This window comes from Lemur catta, chromosome 3, assembly GCF_020740605.2.
Source record: "Lemur catta isolate mLemCat1 chromosome 3, mLemCat1.pri, whole genome shotgun sequence".
NCBI lineage: Eukaryota > Metazoa > Chordata > Mammalia > Primates > Lemuridae > Lemur > Lemur catta.
In genome coordinates, this window is record NC_059130.1 from 37,379,797 (window position 1) to 37,403,567 (window position 23,771).

The 23,771-nt window shown below is 36.4% G+C and overlaps 2 protein-coding genes across 4 annotated transcripts in view; both read right to left on the reverse strand.

The window, feature by feature from the left end:
* The window catches only part of RASAL2 (RAS protein activator like 2), a 358,050-nt gene that overhangs the window by 83,221 nt on the left and 251,058 nt on the right, over window positions 1-23,771 (reverse strand). For all 3 annotated transcript variants that reach the window (XM_045547280.1, XM_045547282.1, XM_045547283.1), the window contains one exon: window positions 15,187-15,293. In XM_045547280.1, the coding sequence (XP_045403236.1) occupies window positions 15,187-15,293 (107 nt within the window). The remainder of the gene's footprint in view (window positions 1-15,186; window positions 15,294-23,771) is intronic.
* LOC123635267 (dihydrofolate reductase) lies at window positions 6,592-7,274 on the reverse strand. The gene has a single exon (XM_045547284.1). The coding sequence runs from the start codon at window positions 7,186-7,188 to the stop codon at window positions 6,625-6,627; it is 564 nt and encodes a 187-aa protein (XP_045403240.1). The 5' UTR covers window positions 7,189-7,274; the 3' UTR covers window positions 6,592-6,624.

The window sequence follows — 23,771 nt, forward strand, 5'->3', positions numbered from 1 at the left end:
CACCTTGTAAAGGTTACCCACATTCTTTGGCTCTTGGCCCTTTCCTCCATCTTCAAAGCTAGCAATGTCGCATCTCTGTGAAAGATTCTCAGCTTTTAAGGCCTCACCTCATCTGATTAAACTGAAACCATCTGAATAATCCAGCATAATCTTCCCATCTCAAGGTCCTTAGCCTTAATCTTATCTGCAAAAGATGTGGACATCTTTGAGGGAGGAACATTATGGTATTTTCTGCATATAGTTTATTTAATTACTCTCTTATGAATGTGTATACAGGCTGCTTCCAATATTTTGTAGTTACAAACAATGCTGCAATGAATAACTTTGTGCATATGTATTTTCATAATGGTGGAGGTATACCTTAAGGTTGGATTCCTAGAAATGGCATTGCTGGCTGAAAGCTAAGTGTATATATGTAGTCTTGCCAAATTCCCTCTCTAGGGTTGTACCAGTTTGCCTTCCCATCAACAATGTATGAAAGTGTCTGTTTCCTACAACCTTGACAAATGAATTTGTTGTCATACCTGATAGTTTTTGTCAACCTGAAGGTGAAATAGTATTTCTATGTTGTTTTAAAATTTGCATTTCTCTGATTTTAAGTGAACGTGAACATTGTTTTCCTATGTTCAGAACAATATTTATAGCTTATTTTTTGAGAATTACCCATTCATGTCTTTTGTTCCCCCAATTTTCCTATTGGGTCTTGGTCATTTTGTCCCTTAATTTTTAATAGTTTTTTATATGTTGTGAGGATTCCCAGTTGATTTTCCCATGGTGGTAGCACATAGTATACATTTTTGATTTCTCTAATAGGACTCAGTCCTTTTCACTTCTGATTATCTAAGACCTTTTGTTTATACTACTGTTTTCCTCTTTCTTGACCTATAATTATTTGTATTCCCATTTTGTATTCCCTACTGAATCTTAACTCCTAAAGGCAAAGAGTATATTAACTACTCCTGCCTCAGTCTTCAGAGTAGCTAGGACTACAGGCGTGTGCTACCACGCCTAGCTAATTTTTCCATTTGTTGTAGAGACGGGGTCTTGCTTTTGCTCAGGTTGGTCTCAAACTCCTGAGCTCAAGCAATCTTCCTGCCTCAACCATCCAGAGTGCTAGGATTACAGGCGTGAGCCACCATGCCCAGTCTAATTTTCTTATGACTAAGACCCTGTGCTGATCTTACTCAAGAACACAGAGTATGAACATTAAGGAAGATGGCTTTAAGGAATAATAATGAGAAATGATGGGTCAAAACTAGAAAGAGAACATTCCTCCAAAGGGAGATCTATTACCCTATTGGACAGTCTCCCAGAGGTTATCATGGAAGCCTGAAAAACCATTAGATAATATAACGTAAAAGACATTTTTTCATTGTCAGGGGAGAAGGAATAGATGAATTTAATTGAAGTTTTCCATTTCTCATTTCTAGGACTCTAAGAACAACAGCATCACAGATGAAGGGGAGCTTTGGACCCTATTAGTTACTTTTAAAAAATAACATTTTTACTGCCTCTGGTGAAAACAAAACACACTTAAAATCCATATCATGGATGGTGGTGAGAAAAAGGTATAATATGAAACAACATAATTAGTCTCTACTAATGTCTATCAGTATAGGCTTTTTAAAAAATAAAGTGGAGAAGGGAGAAATACATTATGGAAAAGATTTTATTAGGCACAGTTATATTACATCTAGAGGCTATTTGCTAACTGTACTGCTTCTAATACTACAAACAATTTTTCCATTATGAATTTAGGCATCAAAATAGTCATAAATTGGTCCTTGGTATGTAGTACCCTTTTATCTGCAAACTTCCAAAGATCTTAAAATATTTGTATAATATTTCATTATTATAAAAAAAGAAATCATAGATTTAGAAGAGGTCAAACAATTTGTTCTTAGACAAGTGAGATGCTAGCTAACCATACAATAAAAAAATACAGTTATCATTCCTTTGCCTATTCTAGGTATAAATCATTAAATGCTAATACTGTGAAATCCTTGTTCTAGCACTCTGACAAAATTAAAAAGACAGGGCGGCACAGGCCCTAAATCACATGGTCAGAAGAGTTCAGAGCCTTTTTTAACTGTAGCCACCTGATTTTAATGGAAAAGTGCTCCTGAGTAACAGCGGTCTCATTGACTATATAAGATATGAGCCCAGGTAGCTAGGACTGGTTTTGATCATCAGGTTTTGATCTTCACTTCTGCTGGCTGTATTGTCTTTCTCCCATTTAAATTAAGAGACAGGGGCTTTGCTCTGTCCCCCGGCTGGAGTGCAGTGGCATGACCATAGCTCACTGTAACCTCAAATTCCTGGGCACAAGTGATTCTCCCACCTCAGCCTCCCAAGTAGCGGTGACACACAGGCGTGTGCCACTGAGCCTGGCACCATTTAACTTTTAGAGTTGAGAGGTAGACCACATTCCTACACATCCAATTATACCTTGAATGAGAAACAAACTAAGAAAGATAGTCCCTGTGAGTTACTCTATCAGTATTCTCACACAGCTTCCACAGGAAAAAATTCTTTCTTTCTACTGACTACATTCCACCCTTATTAATTTTTTTTACTTAACAGATTTATTGTAAACCCTATTAAAAAACAGTACACAATGTTGATTAATGTAAAACCACCAACTAATGATGACGATACTATGGTGTAAGTGGCTAGTGTTTTGCAACGTGCACACCTTGAGTAATCATGAATGCCACCCATAGACTAAAATTGTTTCCGTAAACAGATTGGGAAAAAGAAAAGGTCAGTGCCGGAGTTATAAGATGAAATTAGTTCTGGGCTTCTAGAAGAATGGTTTCTAAATTGTTTTGACTGTATGAAATGAATAAAACATTGTTGAGTGTGCATTTCCAATATGTTTACTTATAAGAATGTTTGATGTATGACTATGAAACATTCAGTAACATAAAACTTTAAAAAGAATGAAATAAAAAAAATCAAACATTTCATATTTTCTTTCTGTACTCCAGATGAATAGTCTGGGTATCCTCTGAGGTATATACAGACCATTCAGGAGACCACAGACCAAGGAAGGCAACTATACAAATAATAACCCACAGTGCAATAGCATCAGTGCTATAAGAGATAAATGTACACTCCTGTGGAAGGACAGGGAAAGTCAAGGCTAATGTTGCCTAGAAGAAGTAAGGAAACACTGGAGCCGAGTTTTAAAGGATGAGAATACTTTTATGAAGCAGAGAACGTGGACTTCCTAGGCAGAAATGTGCGAAGAGACCTGAGAAAACTTGCTTGGGTAACTCCCAGGTTTGGTAAAGATGGAATGCAGGACAGAGAGAGCTGAGAGTGGGGAGGGGAATATGGGGCGGAAAGTTAGTCTGGAAGGGCAGTCAAAAAGGAGACAAGGAAAGGCTCTCTGTACTGAGTTAACTTTGGTTTTTATCAGCCTATAATACAAGTTCAACTCAAAAGCTTTTAGCAGGTGATTGATGCTTTTTGAAGGAAAAGATAGCTCTGTCTTAAGACATTCAAATGAGGGGAAGGAGGAGGGGAGTGGATGAGGAGAGAGGAGAAAGAACCCACTGTGCAAACCAAATAAAATGTATAAAATCTGGTCTTGTTCATGGGCATGAGACTGCAGAGAGCGACTAAAAGACTTTGAGCAAGGGAGAGCCAAGTAATGATCAGGTCTGGATTTTAAAGAGACCACTCTGGCAGCCATGTGAAGGCTAAAGTGGGTGAGGAGGAACTGGAGGCCAGAAGATGAGTTAAGAGTCTCCACTGTACTATCCAGGACCTGCAGCATAACTAGAGGGGCTCAGTGCAAAATGAACATGCAGGGATATTGTTCAAAAACCAGGAAGACACTGCCATTAAAGGCACTAAAGCAGGAAACATTTTCCTTTCTTCAACAGTCTCTCTCTCTCCACTTGCCATAATGCTTTTTATTTACTATTTAATGTCACATTCCCTCAGGCACCAAGCATACTTACACGATAACTGTAGACCTTCACAGGTGCTAGGGGGCAGGGAGCCTATGACTCAGCATGAAGGTGCCCACTGACTGCCAGGTTCCCTGGTTCCCTCTTGCCAGCCACCAAACCTACATGCCATGCCCTGATGCAGGGCAGAGAAGTCGAGCTAGGCTTCTTCCCTTCCCATGGCTGCCACTGCAACTCACTAGGTACCTGGAATGGGGATAGGCAAGAGGCTCCTCCCTCCCCTGTTGTAGCCTCTGACACCTGCCAGATATCCCAGGTGCTAATAGGGGAGCAAGGACTGCACTACCAAGAGGCCACTATGGGGTGTGCTGCCTAACCCGTCTATCTCACACTTGTGCATAGGCCCCTGCCAGGGTGAGAGAGTGACGGCTGTGGCTGGGCAAAGTGGAGAGAGGGAGGTTGGATGGGGTTAGGAGGCAGGGAAGTGAGCAGTCGAGAATCCATCCCAGGAGGTAAAAGCAGGAGGTGGTACTGTACGTGAGTTTTGGCCCAAGGTCCCTGCAAATGCAAGGTCCCACTGGACTTCAATTACAATACACAAATCCAAAGATCAATCATTAAGAATTTTGAGATGGCAACCACAGAGCATTAAACATCATGCCTACGGCCTTTCTGAGTACAGGGTCTGTGTACTGCACCGGTCTCATGCTCATGAAGCCGACCCAGTAAATGGCAGTGGGGCTGGAAAAGAGGGGACAGATGAATTTGAAGAGAGGCAGACAAGAAGATCTGGTGACTGAATTTGAGGGAAATGGAAGAGTATATCATGAATCTTAGGCTTCTGGCTCTGAGAACTGAAGAAATCTGCAGCACTACAAAGTTAGAAATTCAAGGGGAAAATTTTAGGAAGAACATTAAGTGAATACAATTTACGGCAAGCTGAGCTTAAATTACTATGTGACAAGAGATCCAAGCCTTAGTAGAACACAGAGGACTGTTAGGAAGAATGTTTGCCAAAACAGCAACCCTTCTATTTCCTGATTTGTTCATCATTAATTTCACTGCTATACAAAAGTCATAAAAAAACTCTTCTGAGATCTCAGCATTATCCCATAAAACAAGCCCACATATAAAACATCTCATAAGAATATAGAGGCAGAGTTGGACTATATATAAGATAGAAAAAGTCAAACAATTTATTTAAAAGATATGAACTTAGTAAAGAAATTATAAAGTATATTATTTATATAAATAAGATACAACTCAAGATATGAAATTTTGTTGACAATTTTCAAAAATTAAAAAATTCTACATATGAGACTGTCATAATTCGCTTTTTTATTTTTAAACTAAATGTTATGTTTCCCATTTCTATATTTTTGAGTAAAAGTATATGGTACTAACTATCTTATAGTAGGCAAAATTATGATAGTGTGTAAGAATGCAAATACTGAAAATATTAGTAATGACTACCTAAAAAAATTTGTAGATAATAAGCAGCCAATTTATTTTGCAATGTATTTTGGTGCCCTCCCTACAAATACATTTTATTTAACCTAATATATACAAAACATTATTATTTCAATTTGTAATCAATATTAACAAGTATTAATAAGATATCCTAAGTTTTCTCAACCTGGTATTTTACTTTTTAAAACAGCTTTATTGAAATATAATTCCTGCAGCATAAAATTCACCCTTTTAAAGTGTACAATTTAGTGGTTTTTGTATATTCAAAAAGTTGTGCAACCATCACTACAGTCTAATTCCATAACATTTTCATTACCCTAAAAAGAAACCCAACACCCGTTAGCAGTCATTTTCCATTTTGCCCTCCTCTAGCTCACGACAACCACTAATCTGTCGCTACAGATTTGCACGACCATTTTATATAAATGGAATCATATAATATGGGGCCTTTCATGTCTGGCTTCTTTCACTTAGCACAACATTTTCAAGGTTTGTCTGTGTTGTGGCATGTATCAGTGCTTAATTTCTTCTGATGGCCAACTCATTTGCCATTGTATGAACAGACCACATTTTGTATATCTATTCCTCAGCCGATGGACATTTGGGTTGTGTCTATTTTGGGCTATTATAAATAACGGTGCTATGAACATTCATGTACATCTTGTGTGTATATATATTATCTTGTGTACATACCTAGAAGTAGAATCTCTAGGTCATATGGTAATGCTACGTTTAACTTTTTGAGGAACTCTCAAATTGTTTTTCAAAGTGGCTGCACCATTTTATGTTCCCACCAGCAATGTATGAGGGTCTCAATTTCTCCACATTCTCACCAGTACTTATTATTGTCCCTCTTTTTGGTTATAGCTATCCTAGTGGGTATCAATTGGTATCTACTGTGGTTTTGATTTGTATTTCCCTAGTGACTAATGGTGTGCATTTTTTCATGTGCATATTGGCCATTTGTATATATCTTCTTTAGGGAGATGTCTAGTCAAATCCTTTTGGAGCCCTTTCTTTTTTGTTTTTTCTTCTTTTTATTATTCTCTCTTTGTCTTTTTCTGAGACTGAGTATCACTCTGTCGCCCAGGCTAGGGTGCTGTGGCATCCCCTAGCTCACAGCAATCTCAAACTCCTGGGCTCAAGCAAGCCTCCTGCCTCAGCCTCCCAAGTAGCTGGGTCTGCAGGAGTGCACTGCCATGCTCAGCTAATTTTTCTTTCTTTTTTTTTTTTATTAATCATTCTTTTCATATACTTCAAATTTGTACTTAATGCCTTTCTCTTCCTGGACATCAGAAAGAACACCTGGGTATTCTGAGAGAAGTTTATATTTCTTCAAATCAATTTCTGGAAAAAATGTGTCGCTTTCAAAGTCCTGCATGATTCTTGTCACAAACAGTTTAAGATGGCCTGGTTGATTCATGGCTTCCTTATAAACAGAACTGCCTCCCACTATCCAAACCATGTCTACTTTATTTGCTAACTGTGGTTGCTCAGTAAGTTTTAAGGCATCATCCAGACTTTTAGCAACAAAATGAGCTCCTTGTGGAGGTTCCTTGAGTTCTCTACTAAGAACTACATTAATTCTGTCCTTTAAAGGTCGATTCTTCTCAGGAATGGAGAACCAGGTTTTCCTACCCATAATCACCAGATTCTGTTTACCTTCAACTGAAGAGGTTGTGGTCATTTTTTGGAAATACTTGAATTCATTCCTGAGTGGGGGCCAGGGCAGGTCCCCGTTCTTGCCAATGCCCATGTTCTGGGACACAGCGACGATGCAGTTTAGCGTACGAACCATGACGGCACCAGTAAACCCCACCGAGCTCACTCGCGCCTTTTGGAAGCCAGACCAAGATTGGCGCGAAACTCTAATTTTTCTATTTTTAAGTAGAGACAGGGTCTCACTCTTGCTCAGGCTTGTCTCGAACTCCTGACCTCAAGCAATCCTCCCGCTTTGGCCTCCAGGAGTGCTAGGATTAGAGGCGAGAGCCACTGCACCCGGCCTTTGCAGCCTTTTCTTTTCCAGCTACTCAACAGTCTGACAAATACATCTGTAGTGATATTTTAAAATTAAATAATCCCCTTGGTATGAAGTTTCTTTAAAATGAAATTAGTAGATGTTTAATATAAAAGAAAGCATTTAAAAATCCAATGTAATAGTACTAGTATCGGTTAGAGAATTAAAGGGCCTTATGGTAGGAAGGTACCTTAGAGGTATTATTGTTTACCAGCAATGCTCACACTTTGTTGAGTGTAAGGACAGCTGAGAAGGGCAAAATATCTTTTGCATAGCTAACCCTAGCAAAATCCAGAAGTTGGCAAATTTTCTTTTCTGTATCTTTAGTTTCTGCACTTCTGTGAAAGAGGAAAGCATATGATATCAGTTACACATATCAGTTATACTTAGTGGCTAATTATACATTCCCTCTTAAGCAGGTATTAGTCCTTCAAAACATTTATCTCTAATTATGAAATGAAGGGTGCTATGCCTTTCCTCTCCCATTAAGGCTAAGGAGAAATATCTTTGCTTTGAAAGGAAAGGGGCTTATATCTATAAGAATGAATTACAAGTGCGTATATCCCATCTACTCTCAAATAGCCGTCTTCCCTTGGGTAGGATAAGTTGGAATCTCCAGCAGTTAGTGCTGCTATAAGCCTATTTCGTCCTAGAAAGAACTGACTTTGGAATTACCAAAGACTAAGGAAGGTTTCCCTCATCCTTTGATTCTTTCAAGTTTAGAGTCTTTTTTTTTTGGAGACAGAGTCTCACTGTGTTGCCCAGGCTAGAGTGAGTGCCATGGCGTTAGCCTAGCTCACAGCAACCTCAAACTCCTGGGCTCAAGCGATCCTATTGCCTCAGCCTCCCAAGTAGCTGGGACTACAGGCATGCGCCACCATGCCCGGCTAATTTTTTCTATAATTTTTTCTATATTTTAGTTGGCCAGATAATTTCTTTCTATTTTTAGTAGAGACAGGGGTCTCGCTCTTGCTCAGGCTGGTCTCAAACTCCTGAGCTCAAACGATCCACCTGCCTCGGCCTCCCAGAGTTCTAGGATTACAGGCGTGAGCCACCACGCCCAGCTCAAGTTTAGAGTCTTGACAACATTTCCTGCCAGGCCTGCTCCCTCTTTTCCTCCAGGTATTTGACAATTCCCACGCTGTCCAAGGGGCTGTATCTAACCATATTTCTTTTTTCTTTGCTCTAAGAGTCTTAGCTCTAAATTTTATGTTTTCAAGGTTATTTAACATTAAAATATTTTAAAATTATACACATTCTGATTACAAAATGATTTAGAGGTATAGTTAATATCTGCAGAATATTTTTCTTTTTTGACATTTCTATGTTTATTATATTATTTTTACCTCTGGTAATAACACTCTGATAGACATATAACATGAATATACATTCATATATTATGTATTCATACACATATGAATATAAATATACTCTTTATTAAAAGAGCTATCAATGCAGGGTGTTCCTATTATGGATTTTAACCTCACGCACATGGTCAGTGAAGATAAGGAAAAAAGATGGATATAGAGTCTTTAAGCATCAGGGGAAATAACTTTATATGTCCTGGAATATGAGAGCAATGAGAATACAAAAATTGGAATAATATTGAGGCTTGGATGCTATGAACTGAATTTCATTATTTTACCCCTAAATATGAGATTCTTAGGCTGGTCAGAAGTCACTGTGCCACAGTAAAGCAAGTATTTTGTAAATATAAACTGGTCATCTAAACTGACCATGGCAAACATATAGAAGTGCAACTAATATAAAATGCAGCAATTTGTATGTACCAACAGGCCCCTAAGAAAAATACTGCTTGTTAGTTTATGTTGGATTTGCAGGTACAAAAGAAAGTGCTGATGTTCATAGGTAAGACATTGACTAAAATGAGTTCCTAATATCTTACCAGTCATGTAGATAAATGGTCCTCAACCCTGGTTGCATATTAGACTCATCCAGGAACCTTTTAAAAAATACAAAATACTGGGTTCTAGTCCAGAGATTCTGATTTAACTGGTTTGAGGTGGAGTCTAAGATTGGCATATTTTTTGAAGTTCCTTAGGTGATTTTTATGTATAACTATAGTTGAAAACCACTAGTTTGGACAATGAACACTTTTGGTCTTTAAGTGGGCATGAAGCTTTCTCTTTGTTTAACTTGGAAAAACACTTATATAGGATGTTATAGAAGAGTCTATTCAAAACAGACCAATACTAGCTAAGTCTGACTATCTCACTACTTAAGATATAACATTTCTTTTTACATGGAACTTTAACTTAGTCTACATTTTATTTTCTGGAGCCTGGAGCCCTACTTTTTTCTAAAAACTATATAAAGGTTTGGTTTTTTGACAGTCTTTTTACATTTATTTGACTGGTAATGCTTAGGTATCACAGTGACACAAGCACAAGGAGGGTAACACAGAAATGTTCAGCTACTACCTTAGTCCAACTGTGCTTTCTGGTTTTCTTGGCATATTGTGTGCCTGAATTCTTTCAGAGCCAAGCTCAAAGCTGACACAAATGAAGCAGCTGCAATGCATTGTGCTATACTCACATGAAAGGCCAACTCAGACCATTGTGTTATGGAAATGAGAACACTAAGCCAAGCACCTGCCCAGAACACAAGCAGCTCTCTCTTAGCCAAAGCCAAATTGATGGTATCATGTAGTAGAAGTGAAACAAAAATCACAAATATCAATCGTCACTTTATAAATAGAGTATAAAGAAAGAAGCCTGTTCCCAAAACTTAGGCATTGTGAAACAAATATATACAGTTACAAGATGTGATCATTTTCCTTTTCTGAATTAAATATAAGTATGTACCTGGATAATTTCTCACTAGTTTACTCAGTTGTTCCTTATCACCCCTGTAATATCATTTAAATATGTTTCTAGCAATGTATAAAATATACAATGGATGTTTTATTTAAAGGAAAACACAAATGCACAAAGGCAAAAAATCTAGCAGGATATTAAAGGAAAAATGAAAAACATAATCTTTATAAGAGGCAAAAACTTCAAATGACCAAAATCATTTTTGAAGCATCTAATAGTCAAAACTCAGATCTGCAAAAATATTGTGAACTTACACATATGTATAACACCTGAAGGGTTCAAAGAAATAGCCATAGACACAAATCCCTAAATAAACTATTCTATAATCCTAGCACTTTGGGAGGCCACGATGGGAAGATTGCTTGAGCTCAGGAGTTTGAGACCAGCCTGAATAAGAACAGGAGCAAGACTCTGTCTCTACAAAAAAACAGAAAAAATTAGCCAGTGCCTGGTGTACATCTGTTGTCCCAGCTACCTGGGAAACTAAGAAAGGAGGATCACTTGAGCCCAGGAGTGTGAGGCTGCAGTGAGCTACGGTGCTATAATGATGCCACTGCACTCTACCCCCACAACAAAGCAAGACCCTGTCTCAAAAAAAAAAAAAAGCTATCTAGTTTCAGTTTCTAATAAGTAGACACAGTATACACTATATACACAAATAGCTCTGAATTCTAAATATTAATTAAAATCTCTCTTTGTTGAGGAAAAAACCTGACTATTCTGCACAGGTATACTCAATTATTCCAAATGATCTCTTAATAAGTGTTTATTAAATGTTATTAACTATTTAGTATTCCATTTGAGTAGAGACATTATCAGTAATAACAAGAATAACTGTGAGATAAACTCATTTGATTCTAGTCCTTTGATAATTCATGCATGTCTTATCCATTCAATAATTATCTGAAGAATGCTATGTGCAAGGTACTGTGTTAGACACTGGGGTAGTTACAAAGATGATTAGAACAGATATTCATTGTCTAATGAGGGACAGAGACCTACAAAAAAAATTGCAATTGGAATTAAGGTATGTGTGAAGCAATACAGAATGAGAGTGAAGGAAGAACAGAAACCTTAGGTAAAAGTACAAATACATTTAAACATTCCTAAAAAGTAAGACATTACCTTAACCTGTAGGTTCAATATAGCCATATAAGTCCCCTGCTCTCTCATGTCTTACGTCTTTAAACATTAACACCTTGCCGTACCAGTCATCTATTCTAAGTTTTTAAAAGTATAAATGCTGTGAAAGAGGAAGACATACAAAGGTTTTGCGCATCCCTGCTTTGAGCTCCCTGCTATAGCTATTCCTCTTCCTGCTTTATCTGGCACCAGCCAGCAGGACTTGAGCAACCTTCATCCACTGGCTTCTCCTGGATCTCCCCCAGGCTAACGACTACTCTTGAAAAATCAGCAGTGTCATCTGAAGAGTCAGGGGTGAGTGCTAGGCTGGCCTTCCATTGAATGACAGCCCCTTACCTATCGCCCTGAGTTGTGACAGCAAGACAAAAAAGGAGTCATGTAGGACAAGTGTCAAGTAATTTACCAATATTTCACAGTACTTACACAACTTTGCTAGCTTTTGAACCAAAGATACATTCCAATAAACACATCGCCAAGGCTTTAGCAGCCAGCGTAATTTAGTTAAGCCTGACAAACAAACCCACTCAGAGCCTTGCTTCAACCCACCTTCCCAGCCTTCTTGCTTGCCATTTTTACCCACATACTTTCTGATTCCTGCCTCACTGAATCCCTTCTATATTCCCTGGAAGCATCAGTCATTCCATGAAGTCTCTTTCTCAAATGCTGTTCCCTCAGCATGGAATACTCTTCTTACCCAGTCAATTACATTCTTTCAGCCTTGGAAACTCAGCTCAAACATTGCTCCTTATCAAGCCTTAGCTTACACGTTGGATTGTTAATAACTTGTGTCACCCTGCTTACCTACCTCTTCATGAATCTGGTCATTTTCCTCTCTCTTGCTGCTAGACTATAGGCTCTCTGGGCATGAAAAATTCTTTCATAGTTCATTTCTGTTTCCCCAGTACCATGCATAGAACACCAGGAAGGTATACATTGGTAAATCACCAGTATACACTGCCCAAAGCAAGCATTCAATAAGTATGCCATTGTAAATAATTTTAGTCAGGACTTGCTAAAATCTATCTCATCTGCTAGCAGTGAAGTCTGAAGATGGAGCTGGAAAGAATAAGACCCTGTTTAAGAGTCCACTACTAGGTTTTTGGTGGTCTACGTGATGAATGGTGAGCCTACAGCTTATCACAGAAATGACAACTGAATCTTAGAACCACTAGTACCTGTGCTAAAATATAGCTTCTGTCTCTTTATAAAGTTAACATGGAAACAATCTTTGAGATAGTGCGTGAATAACTTAAATATCTCAAAGTTTGGCTTATTTTATACTGCTCCATATTCAAAGAGTCCATTGTGATATTAATTATAAAATATTTTGAGTTGACCTGAAAACTAGACCTTCTTCTAATCAGCAATGGCTAAGTCACCTTAGCTATTGGTGTTATATGGGAATTTAAAAAATACAATGTACTACAGAGCCATGCAAGTACTGCAGTGCCTCATTTAGCCACCATATTTTGGTTTCTCTTAAAAATATATAAATTATCTAGCATGATCAAGGAATGAGGTACTTCACAAAGTAGACTTTCCTGGATAACAAGTTTTATAAACATCATATATCTTCAAGATTTTAAACATTCTCAATGGATATATATCACATAATATCAGTTCCACTTTTAAAAAAATAGCACAACAAATATACTCTCACTTTTTCTTGATAATTTAAGATTATTATTATCAGTGCCAATTTCTGTGCTATGTACTATCCTGGAATACAATGGCACCCTGAAGGGCTAGTGCTAAATGGAAGGCTGTTTGCCTTTATTCTAGGTGGATTCAGATGGTTTTTATGATTCTCTGTTATTCATTTTCTCTGCCTCCTCCCTGTACTCACTGACTTTTTTTTTTTTGTTCTGTCAGTGTGTTCTGCTGGTTATTTTTCAGAAAACAGTCTAGGTGAGGGCCTATGAATGGTTAAATTCTCCTAGAGTGCTAAGTGTATAAGCTTTGTGATTGCAATTTGCTAATGAGAGGCCCTTCCCTCATCATTTCTAAATCCATGAGGTGGCTGAGATTGTTAGAAGACTAACAATTGAGTACTAACTGGTTTGTAAGCAGTGCTAGCTTTCATGTATATCCATCATTGCTTTATAACTTTTACTCAAGAATAATTAGTCTTATTGTTAAGCTAAATCTTAAAGTAGTTATCAACTTATTGTTTAAATACAAATGAAAATTATGGTTCTTAATTAACTCAACATTTAAAAGCCTGGCCATGAATTTCAGACTCAATATAGGATATACTTCAATGTTACCCTATTGCAGAGGGATATTCTTCTTCAGTTATTAACTTTAAAAAAAAATAAGAATTCACCATTTGGTTCCAGCATGATTGTGTAAAAACTTCAAATTCAAACTCAATCCTTTCACCGAACTTTCTATGTGGATAGTCAGTTTAACCTATTGGTCCCCCCACCATCAGGAAAACAAGAAAAGGAAGGGAAAGAAAAAAATGCTCTTTTTCATTCATGAAAAAAATAAAATAAAAAATAGATAGCTATGTCTATGGAACAAAGAAATTTAGTAAAAGGCATTAAATCTGATATTTTAAAACTCCTGTTATATTTGGTTAGAATATGCTTGTGATCTTTAAAAATGAGAAAATTTGTAAAAATTTAAAAGGTGTCACAGTAACAGATATACACAAACTCCTCAAGGCCCTGAGATACAACAAGGAGAAATCTTGCTCCTCAGGGTTAATACAAAATTAAACTCCAGTTTTGATTATCTTACACATGAATGTCAGTTTATATATCTCAAAAAATCAGTTCTACTTAAGAGGTCATCCCAACTTAAAAAAAAAAAACTTTTTAGAATAAAGACATAATATAACATATTAACTTGGCTGAATTAAGAGAAAAAAACCTTTTTTTTTTTTTAAATAGAAAAGTCTATTTCTACCTCAAACTGATTTTCATTGTACCTTAAATGACCAACCTCATGAAGCAATTCTTAATTGTAAAAATAATAAATTTTAATAAAATAATATGATTAAGAAGTAAGTATGTGTCTCACCCAATAAACAAAGAAAGGAGATGATTTAAAATCTGGGTTACTCAGAGTTATATGAAAAAGGTCCAGACTAGGCCTGGCAACTGGTAGTCAGCTGACTGGATCACACAGGGCCCTTCCATCTCAGCATTCTTTTGTGTTAATACTGATGCTCAATACTGCATGCTCAGTTTAAGGAGTTACCTTTTTTCATGGTCTTTCTTAAGCACTTAGATGCTCATCTAAAAGATGGTTTAGACAAAGCACAGGCCAAGCCTCAGGATTAGAATTCACAATTGTCTAGTTCTCTGTGAATTTGCTCTGCCACTTTGTGAATCTCATCACTTTCTGCATCTCATCACTTTCTGCTTATGCTCCAGCTCTGAAAAGTAAAAAAAATCATATTCCCATCCCTAAAACACAACACAATAAAACAAAAAAACTCCCACCAGCATCTTTACAGAATTTTGATAGGTATTAGCTAGCAACTTGATAAAAGGACATCTGCAAGGATTTACATTCTATAGTTCAGAGGAATTTGAACTTAATGTACTTAGTTATATGTTTTGTAAATATCCATAAGTAAAAATACTATTTCTTAAAACCTAATTAACCTTATACTGAAAATAGGAGACATGAACCACAGTTAATCTATATGTTGATAACCCTGTCCTTGAACCTCAGTATCATAAGAAATTCTTGAGGAGAAAAATGTCTGGATTCCTTAATGACTATCTCTAACTCTAAGAAGCAAGGAGAAAAGTAAAATATTCTCATAGAGAAAAGAAACACTTACTGGTACTTTGAAGGGTGAGGTATTTGCAGTGTCCATGGAGTTGGGTTTCTCTGATGTACTGGTCCCTGAGATACTCCGTCTGCGAGGGGATCTTTCTGCTGGCACCTCTGGAAAAGAGGAGGAAAGTTGAAACATTAAGAACTTAACATTCAGGATCTTTCACTAAACTGTAAAATTAGTGGTTTTTCATAAAAAGTCAGTTTGCTTTAAAGGTGTATTATATCCTATCTCTACATACTCTGTCTATCTTTTTGGTGTTTGAATTATCAAGACACTAGAGAGACTGGTTACAGTTGAGAATCTGCTTCAGTGTGACAGCTTATATCTTTATCCATGCATATACAAAAAATAATTTCCTCTGAGCTATGATTAATATCTTTAAGTTCACTTAATATTTGTATTTCACAGTATATCAATCTGTTTCTTTATTTGTCAGCAATGTAGGAGTTAACTGAATGAAATGAAATTTCTAATATTCTTGTGAACAAAATATAGTCTAGTGTTGCACATGATTTGATGGTGTTTGCACAAAGGTCAAAGTTCGGTTCTGTGCAGATAAGACGATTCACTAGACTGCAACGAAAGGGCCATGAGAAGACTGAAAGCTGCTGCCAGGATAGAATAACATATATGCCTATGCAGATATAAAAATAGATCAGCTTCTCCTTGTCTGGCAATATGACCTTACTAAGATCTTACTCTGGAATCCTAAATCTGTTTAAACTGACCTAACAAGTTTAGGATTTTGCAGATGATGTGAAATTCTCCTATTTAATTACTGTATACTGTAATAAGGCTACATTTAAAGATATTTTCATAGAGTAATATATATACACACATATATATGCACATACACACACACAGATGATAGATATATACATATTATACCTTTATCACAACTGCTTCCCATCGCCACTTCAACTGACAGACATATAGGAATCCAGCTTCTCAGATAACATTAGATAATCTCAACATGGACAAGGAAAAAAAACATCCTAAAAAAAGTATTCTGTGTTATCTTCCAGATCTTAGAAAATAAGGAGTAAATCGTGACTCCGGAGACTGACATTTTGATTCCTGCTGTTCTCCCTTTAAAAGACAGATGCAGTTTAAACTTCCATTTCTGGCCTCCTGGCCCCTGGGATCCGTGCTACTTTCACTTAAGAGAAAGCGTTTTTCTCTCGCTCCCTCCCTGTGTCTTGCTCTTCCCCCTCCCTCTCTACAGCTTGCAGAGAGAGCAAGAGAGAAAGAAACACACAGGACTGCAGCTATTCAATCAATCGTTTCAACTGCACATCCTCATTAGTTACTTTCAGGCTATTAACAGACACCCAACCACTGCCTCCCCTCAGTTACAGAAAAATTTCACTGTATTACACTAATCTGCAGCAAGAAAAAACATTTACTGAAATTTATATCCAGCTAATGCCAAAAGGACACCATTTTACACAGACCCAGTAATGCACACAAATCAATCCCTCCTATGAAAATGCAATGGGAAGTGCTTACCCTATTACTATCTCTGCATGCTGGACACTGATTTTATTTTCCATGACTAAACATATCGTCTCTGTGACATTCTGACCAGTAAAACGTAAGCCAAATTGCAACATTCCTAGTAAGTGAGAGGTTGACAACATAGCATCCTATATGCCTGCAGTACAAGAGTTCCATGCTATTACTGTATTGTAAAAGTATCACGAATAATGAAGTCTCTCAACTTCTCTCTTACCATCAGTGGTTAAATGAGCCTTAATGTAAAAGCCATTTTCAGAATTAGGCACACATGACTTCTAACACACATCTCTGAAAAATGGCAGTATAATTAGCTCAGATTCATGGGAATGGCACAAAGCACGGAATTTAAGCAAATCAGCTTGTTGGAGCATACTGAATAGCAAACCTTCACACTTCAGGAATATGACTTTACAGAGAGATTCCAAGTTAGGGGATTCTATATTGGGCAGGGGGAACAAGCCAGTTGGGGAGAGGGGCTGGTAAAGGTAGAAGAAAATCTCATCTTTACTCTGTTAAGTAACCTATAAAGGTAACCTCTTATATCAAATTAGAAGATACAGGAGATTGAATATTACAATATAGTATATTTTTGTCTCTGAATATTTGACAGAAAAACCAAATTTGGAGAAAAATAAGTTTCATTAGCTGGGAAAAAATGATCTAGTAAACAGTTTCCTTAATTTGCAATGTCCTAAGGAAAAAAAACTGAAACTCATTTCCTCACTTTCTTCCAAATATCCAATTTTAGTTTTTAGGCATATGAACTCATTAAATAAATTTATCTCAATGCTTTTAACTATTTGAAATTACATTGGCTAAAATGAGCAACCACATTTCAAACTCCAGTAAATACAGTGTTTGTTGTATTTTTATTTGTCTTTTAAAAGATTCACTTTCTGTATCATGAGAAAAAAAAACCCCACAACTCTGATGTAGCTTGTAGGAAATTACTGGGTCCAGAAAGAAGAAATTAAATTATTCTTGAAGTCTAAACAATTTCTACTAAAGAGGGGAAAGAAAGAAAACAAGGCAAGCTAATCAATTAATGAAAAAAAGAAGTTTACACCATGTTCCTTTCTCAAACCCAACAACAGCACAATTTATCTGATGATGTAGAATAGGCCTTTGAAATAGCCAGGTTCTTTAGTTCTCAGAAGATTCATAACTATTTTGAAGCACCGAGAAAAATATATACCCCCAGAATATCCACTTAGAAACAAGGTAGCAGCATTAGTAAGAGCAGAATGAACAACCTGCCAGATGAGTCACTTGCAGACCTACATATTAAACTGGTCTAGATGCCTTTAACTTTAAATCCCCAAGCAGCAAGGAAAGCTGCCACTGTGCTCTTAGAGCTACATTTATGCTGAGTGTGAAGGAAAATCTATACTAGTTCCAGTAGGCCAAAATTAGACAGCCCTATCCTCTACCCCAACTTATGCTACACACTATTGCATTATTTTCATCTGTTGTAAAATTAATGTTCCTTTCACAGTCACAATCTTTAATTACAGTCATCTTAAAATATGCTCACTCTCTAAGACTGAGACAAGAGACGTACAATATTGTTTCAGTAGATAAAGGCCTGAAACTGCTTCATTCACTTTCTCGTCCTCTAAAAATAATATTTTTCATCTTCAGACTGAAAGGCAAAAAAGGTATGAAAAGCCTTATTAAGTTTTAAATTTATCTCTTCATTTTCTTTGCCATTAGAAATGACCTGAGATGAGGTGATGACTTACAATGATGAGAGACAACCTCTAGTATAGCTCCACAGAGGATGAGGTATTGAACTAAGAGAACATCTGGATGTTTTTCTTGGCAACTCTACCAACTATCTGTATGATTCTGTGTAAACCATTTCACCTTCCCTATCTTGGTCTTTATCATTTAATAAACTGGGTTATCCAGACCAAACAGAGATAAAAACAAGATTAATGAGTTTATATGCTTTGATGCAAATTTAGCTTTTTGGAAAAAAGAGGCTCTTTAAATCCACAGTATGTTAGTATTATAACATCATTTTCTCAACATACATATTTTTCTGTGTCAATGTGCTTCCTTTGAAAAGTGTGGCAAAAAAATTGACAATTTGATAATTATAGGGACAAAGGTACTTTTGGTGGAGGATGTGCCTGTTCCATAAGCAGAATCAACCTCTGCCTCAGAACCTAATGGTGTATTCATGGACGTTATTTCACTTGTGAGGGAGCAAATATGAAAAAATTCCTGGATCTCTTAAAAGTAAAAGGAAATAATCATGTATTTGGAAGAACCTTAAGAAGCAGGTTTCTGGGAGACAGCGAATTCTAAATTATTATTTTCTTCCTTTAGGCTCTCCAAATATTCCATCTTGGCCGGACGCAGTGGCTCATGCCAATACTCCCAGCACTCTGGGAGGCCCAGGTGAGAGGATCACTTGAGCTCAGGAGTTTGAGACCAGCCTGAGCAACAGTGAGACCCCGTCTCTACTAACTAAAAATAGAAAAATTAGCCAGGTGTTGTGGTGGGTGCCTCTAGTCCCAGCTACTCGGGAGGCTAAAGCAGGAGGATCCCTTGAGCCCAGGAGTTGGAGGTTGCTGTGAGCTTTAATGACACCACTGCACTCTACCCCCGGCAACAGAGTTAAGAGTCTGTCTCAAAAAAAATAAAAAAAGGAAACTGAACTCAAATACTCTAGCTCACCAGTGTCATTGCTCTTTTTGACTTACACAATGACTTACTGTTCCTTTTGTACTTGGACATATAATTTCTGGCATTTTTCTCTAAAATTTAACATATATTGCCACATTTCCCCTAAAGACTGTTAGGTAGTCTTGAGACTAGCTATTTGAGGGCAGGGCAGTATTGTAATTCTTATATACCCACTACCACAAATACACCTTCCCTCTTACAACTTCTCCCCTACCACCATCCTTAGGCCTTCCCAAGTACTAGACACTTAGCTATAGGAATTTAGTAAAGACTTTTGAGATTCTGTTAAAGTCCAGTGACTGCTTATGAAATTACATTTTGTGGCAAGCTTAAATTATCAATTTTATGTAGTGTGTACTCATGAATTTCTGTATACTTATTACATAAGAATTCATTCGTTAATTCAATGAGTATTTACTGAGTGTCTACTACGTGCTCTTATCAAGGAGACTTGAGTAAACAAAGTAATGTCTCCGCCTTTGTGAACTTATATGAAGTTAAGGGAGGCAAACAATATACAACATTATATGTTAGAAAGTGGTAAGTGTTTCAGGGGAAATAAAAAGTAGATGGGGAAATGAAGAGGTACAGTAATTTTAAATAGGTAGTTGCATTGCAAAGGTGAGGTGTGAGCTAGTACTTAAGGAGATGAGGAAGTCAGCCTTGCAGATTTATCAGGGACGAAGACTAGGGGCAGAGGAAGGCTAGTACAAAGCTTCTAGGGTGAAGTGCAGCAGGGAGGCCTGTGGGACTGGTGCCAGTGAGTGGGAATAAGTAGTAGAAAATAAAGCCTGAGGGGAATTGGGGCAGGTATGCTCAGATAATGTAGGTCTAATACATAGCCTGTATTATCTGAGCATAGGTAAAAACTTTAGCTTTTAACTCGGAAATGAAAAATGATGTGGTCACATATACTTCACCAAAAGGTACCAATCACATAGAGACCCTATAGACAGACACTTACTGGTATTTATTAATTATTTTCTTTTTAGGACTTTGAATAATAAATGTGATTCAGAATAAATCTGGAATATTATAATGCTTGGAAAGAGAGAAAAGGGAAATGCTAATCATATTAACTAAGGGTTAGGTTCCAAAGCCTCTGAAAATATCTTAAATGAGAAAAGTATCTGCTATATAATGTCACTACTGTATGGCCAAATATCTATAGGCATCAATTATATTTACTTTTTGTTCAACCTTACTTAATCAAAATTCATATATCATGTCATAGATGCATATACTTAACATAAAATTCTGATAGTGTCTGCCATTTTTAGAATTAGTTACCATAGTTTAAAAAACAGGTAGAAAAAAATGATTTTAAAATACTTAGAAAAGAGAGAGATGTACTATAAAAGCTATTTAAGCACCTCTTTTTTGAATCATTTTCTTAGGGAAAAATATTTTTAATTATAATTTTAGCTAATAATGAGAGTTATGTGCTAAGCACTGGGTCTAATATCTATCTTACTTAATCCTTTCTGCAGTCTTTTAGGTAGTAACAATTATTACTCTCTCTGAAGAGGGTGGAGGCAAAATTTAAAAAAGAATAACCTTACCATTGTGAAAGTAAGTTCAGAAAATTCAGCAGGAAAGGTGAATAAAATGTGGAAAGATATTTACAAAGTTTTAATTAGGTGGACAATTACGTAAGGAACCAAAATATCACAGCAAAATTCTCAAGTTGTGACAGACCAGAAAAACATCACACGTTCACAGATGCAGTCACTTTGGCACATACAATGTATCTACATGCTTCACATTAATGGCAACCCAAGCCAAGTCCTAGTAATTCTGTGTACAGAATTATAAAATGGGAATAACTGTGAATAGCCTGTCAATTATAATCATTCACGAACCTCTTTAATATTTTTGATATTCTATTTAGGAAACAAGTTTCTAATGTTAATCTCAAAAAAGGAATTCTTCAGTTCACTTCAAAAGCCTTTTTTTAAAACCAATAACATTTCAACAAAGCATGATACAAAACTGAATACATATCAAACTATTTTGGGTACCAATTCAAGTCACTGAAATTTTGTCGTATATGGTGTTGCTGCGAATGAATGAGCTTACTATAATCTATTTTCTCTTATATTGTGTAAATGATGACAACATTAAATAGGATGCAATATGTCAGTGGCACAAGTTATTAATGAATGAGATAAGCAAATACCGTATCTCTCCATGCTGTGAATTCTGAATTAGAAGGATGATTCTTCTATGGGAGGCACTAAGACATTTTAAGAGACAGAATAGCAAGGATAAGATAGTAGTAGGAAACGGGTTTGTACTCCTTCAGTTAAGAGGGGCTTTAAAAACAAATGGCAAAATGTGAAAGAAAAAAGGCTTTTATCAACATGAAATTTCATACTTTTTGCTGGAGGACTCCTAAAGGTAATGAGAGCTTAAAGATGGAATTAGAGAACAATATTATAAAGGAAAATGACAAGAGCAAAGAGAAGAAAATCACATACAGTTGCTAAAACCATAGCACCTGGGTGTTTTATAGACTTCATTCAACATTTCAGTAGGACATTTTCTGCTGTATCCCACTTTTACTGCTTTAAAGCCAATGCACTGACAGGCACCAGCATTCAGCTGTTCTGAAATACAAATCCCCAGAGTCACTTTAATTCATCCCATTTTTATCACTCAGACTGCCGTGCTTCACTCAAACAAGCAGTCTTTTCAAGTTTGCATGCCTTAGACACTCCAATACCTATGAATTGGTGCTAAGTACAGAAACGTGGTGAATTCTCAGAAAGTAAAGCCGTCCAGTCTCCCTACCTTTTCCTGGCTTCAACAGATTTATTAATTATTATTATTTTTAATATTTCTATTTTTTAATGTAACAGGAAAACAAATTTCTGCCTGGTTAAAGAACCTGAATACCACCCACAAGAATTCTATTTCTTCAACTTAGGGCTTCATATGGTAATGCTGGATGAGATAGATGGTAGAAAATAGTTTTAGTGCAAACAACACTGTCAACTGTAAAGGCTAAGAAAATAGCTCAGGGATGTTTATGTGGTATTTAAGTTTTGGATAGAAAATATATCTGTGGTTCTTAGCGATAACAACCAGGTATCTTAATAATGATAATAAAAAACCAACGATAACTATAACATCAAATCATCATTAATTATGCCTTATTACATGTTAAGTGTTTTATGAGAGTTATCTTTTTAATCATCACAACAATCCTTTGGAACTATCAACCCCATTTTACAGATGAAGAAACAGGAGATATTCTATTACTCTGCTTATGTTTGCACAACAGGTAAGAAGGGCAGAGTCAGGATTAGAACCTATGCAGTCTGGATTTGGAGTCTGCGTTTTTAATCACCACGCATGTTACCCTGTTCTCCCTGTGTTTTGTATAAAGGGTTGTGATAGAGAAAAAAATAAGGTGAGTAATCATGGAGACTACAATTTTCTTACTTCTTCCTAAAAATAACTCAAAGAACTTTAATAATATGTACATGACCCTTCATATTTTAAAGAGAATTAAATCATACTCTTTAGGGGTTTACTGAGAATGAAACCCATCAAGGAAAACTCAATCCTGGAATGCTAGTGCTGGTAAGAATATTCCAGCCAAGAAATATAGAGGTGAGGCAATGGGGTAAAGAGAGAGAGAAAGGTTACTTAATGACAAAAGTTTAATGAAGAAAAAATTTGAACAAAACAGGAAACGAGCTACAAAGAATATGTACTACTGATTCCCTGAATAAAAAAGTGGCAAAAGACCTCCAAAAAATAGCACGCCCTTCAATACTAATCTTCAATATGTCTAAGTGATAACCTTAGGAGGTAACGACTCAGATAAATTCTATTAATACCAGACAAACACAGATAAAAAGCATTAAAATTTTAGGTTTTACAAATAACAATCTCTAAATAACTAACAAAGCATTGTTCAGCATAAAATGACTATTTTGAACATTTCAATCTAGTTATTTATAAGATTTTCTTAATCTCAGAGTTTCAGTTTGGTGAGTTATATTTTACCATCAACTGTGGGAGATAATATCTCTTCTAATCTACAAATTGCTTTATGACCTGTATCTAAATGTTTTCTAAATAACTGATTAAATAATGTAATCCCATTATGCTTCATATATAATTGGGGATATAATCTCAGACTTATCCATATCATGATTTCAGTATTCAGTGAACATTTAAAAAAGGATTAGTCCTTGATTATGCCAGGGCCTTCTGAGGCTAGTTTGCATTTTATTCCCAGATATTAAGAGAAGACATTGCAAAGATAAAACATAGATCTCTAATATAAAGATAAAAACTTAATCATTTACTAAGAATTAAATGTGCACATAATATCGTACAAAAACACAATTGTTTACATT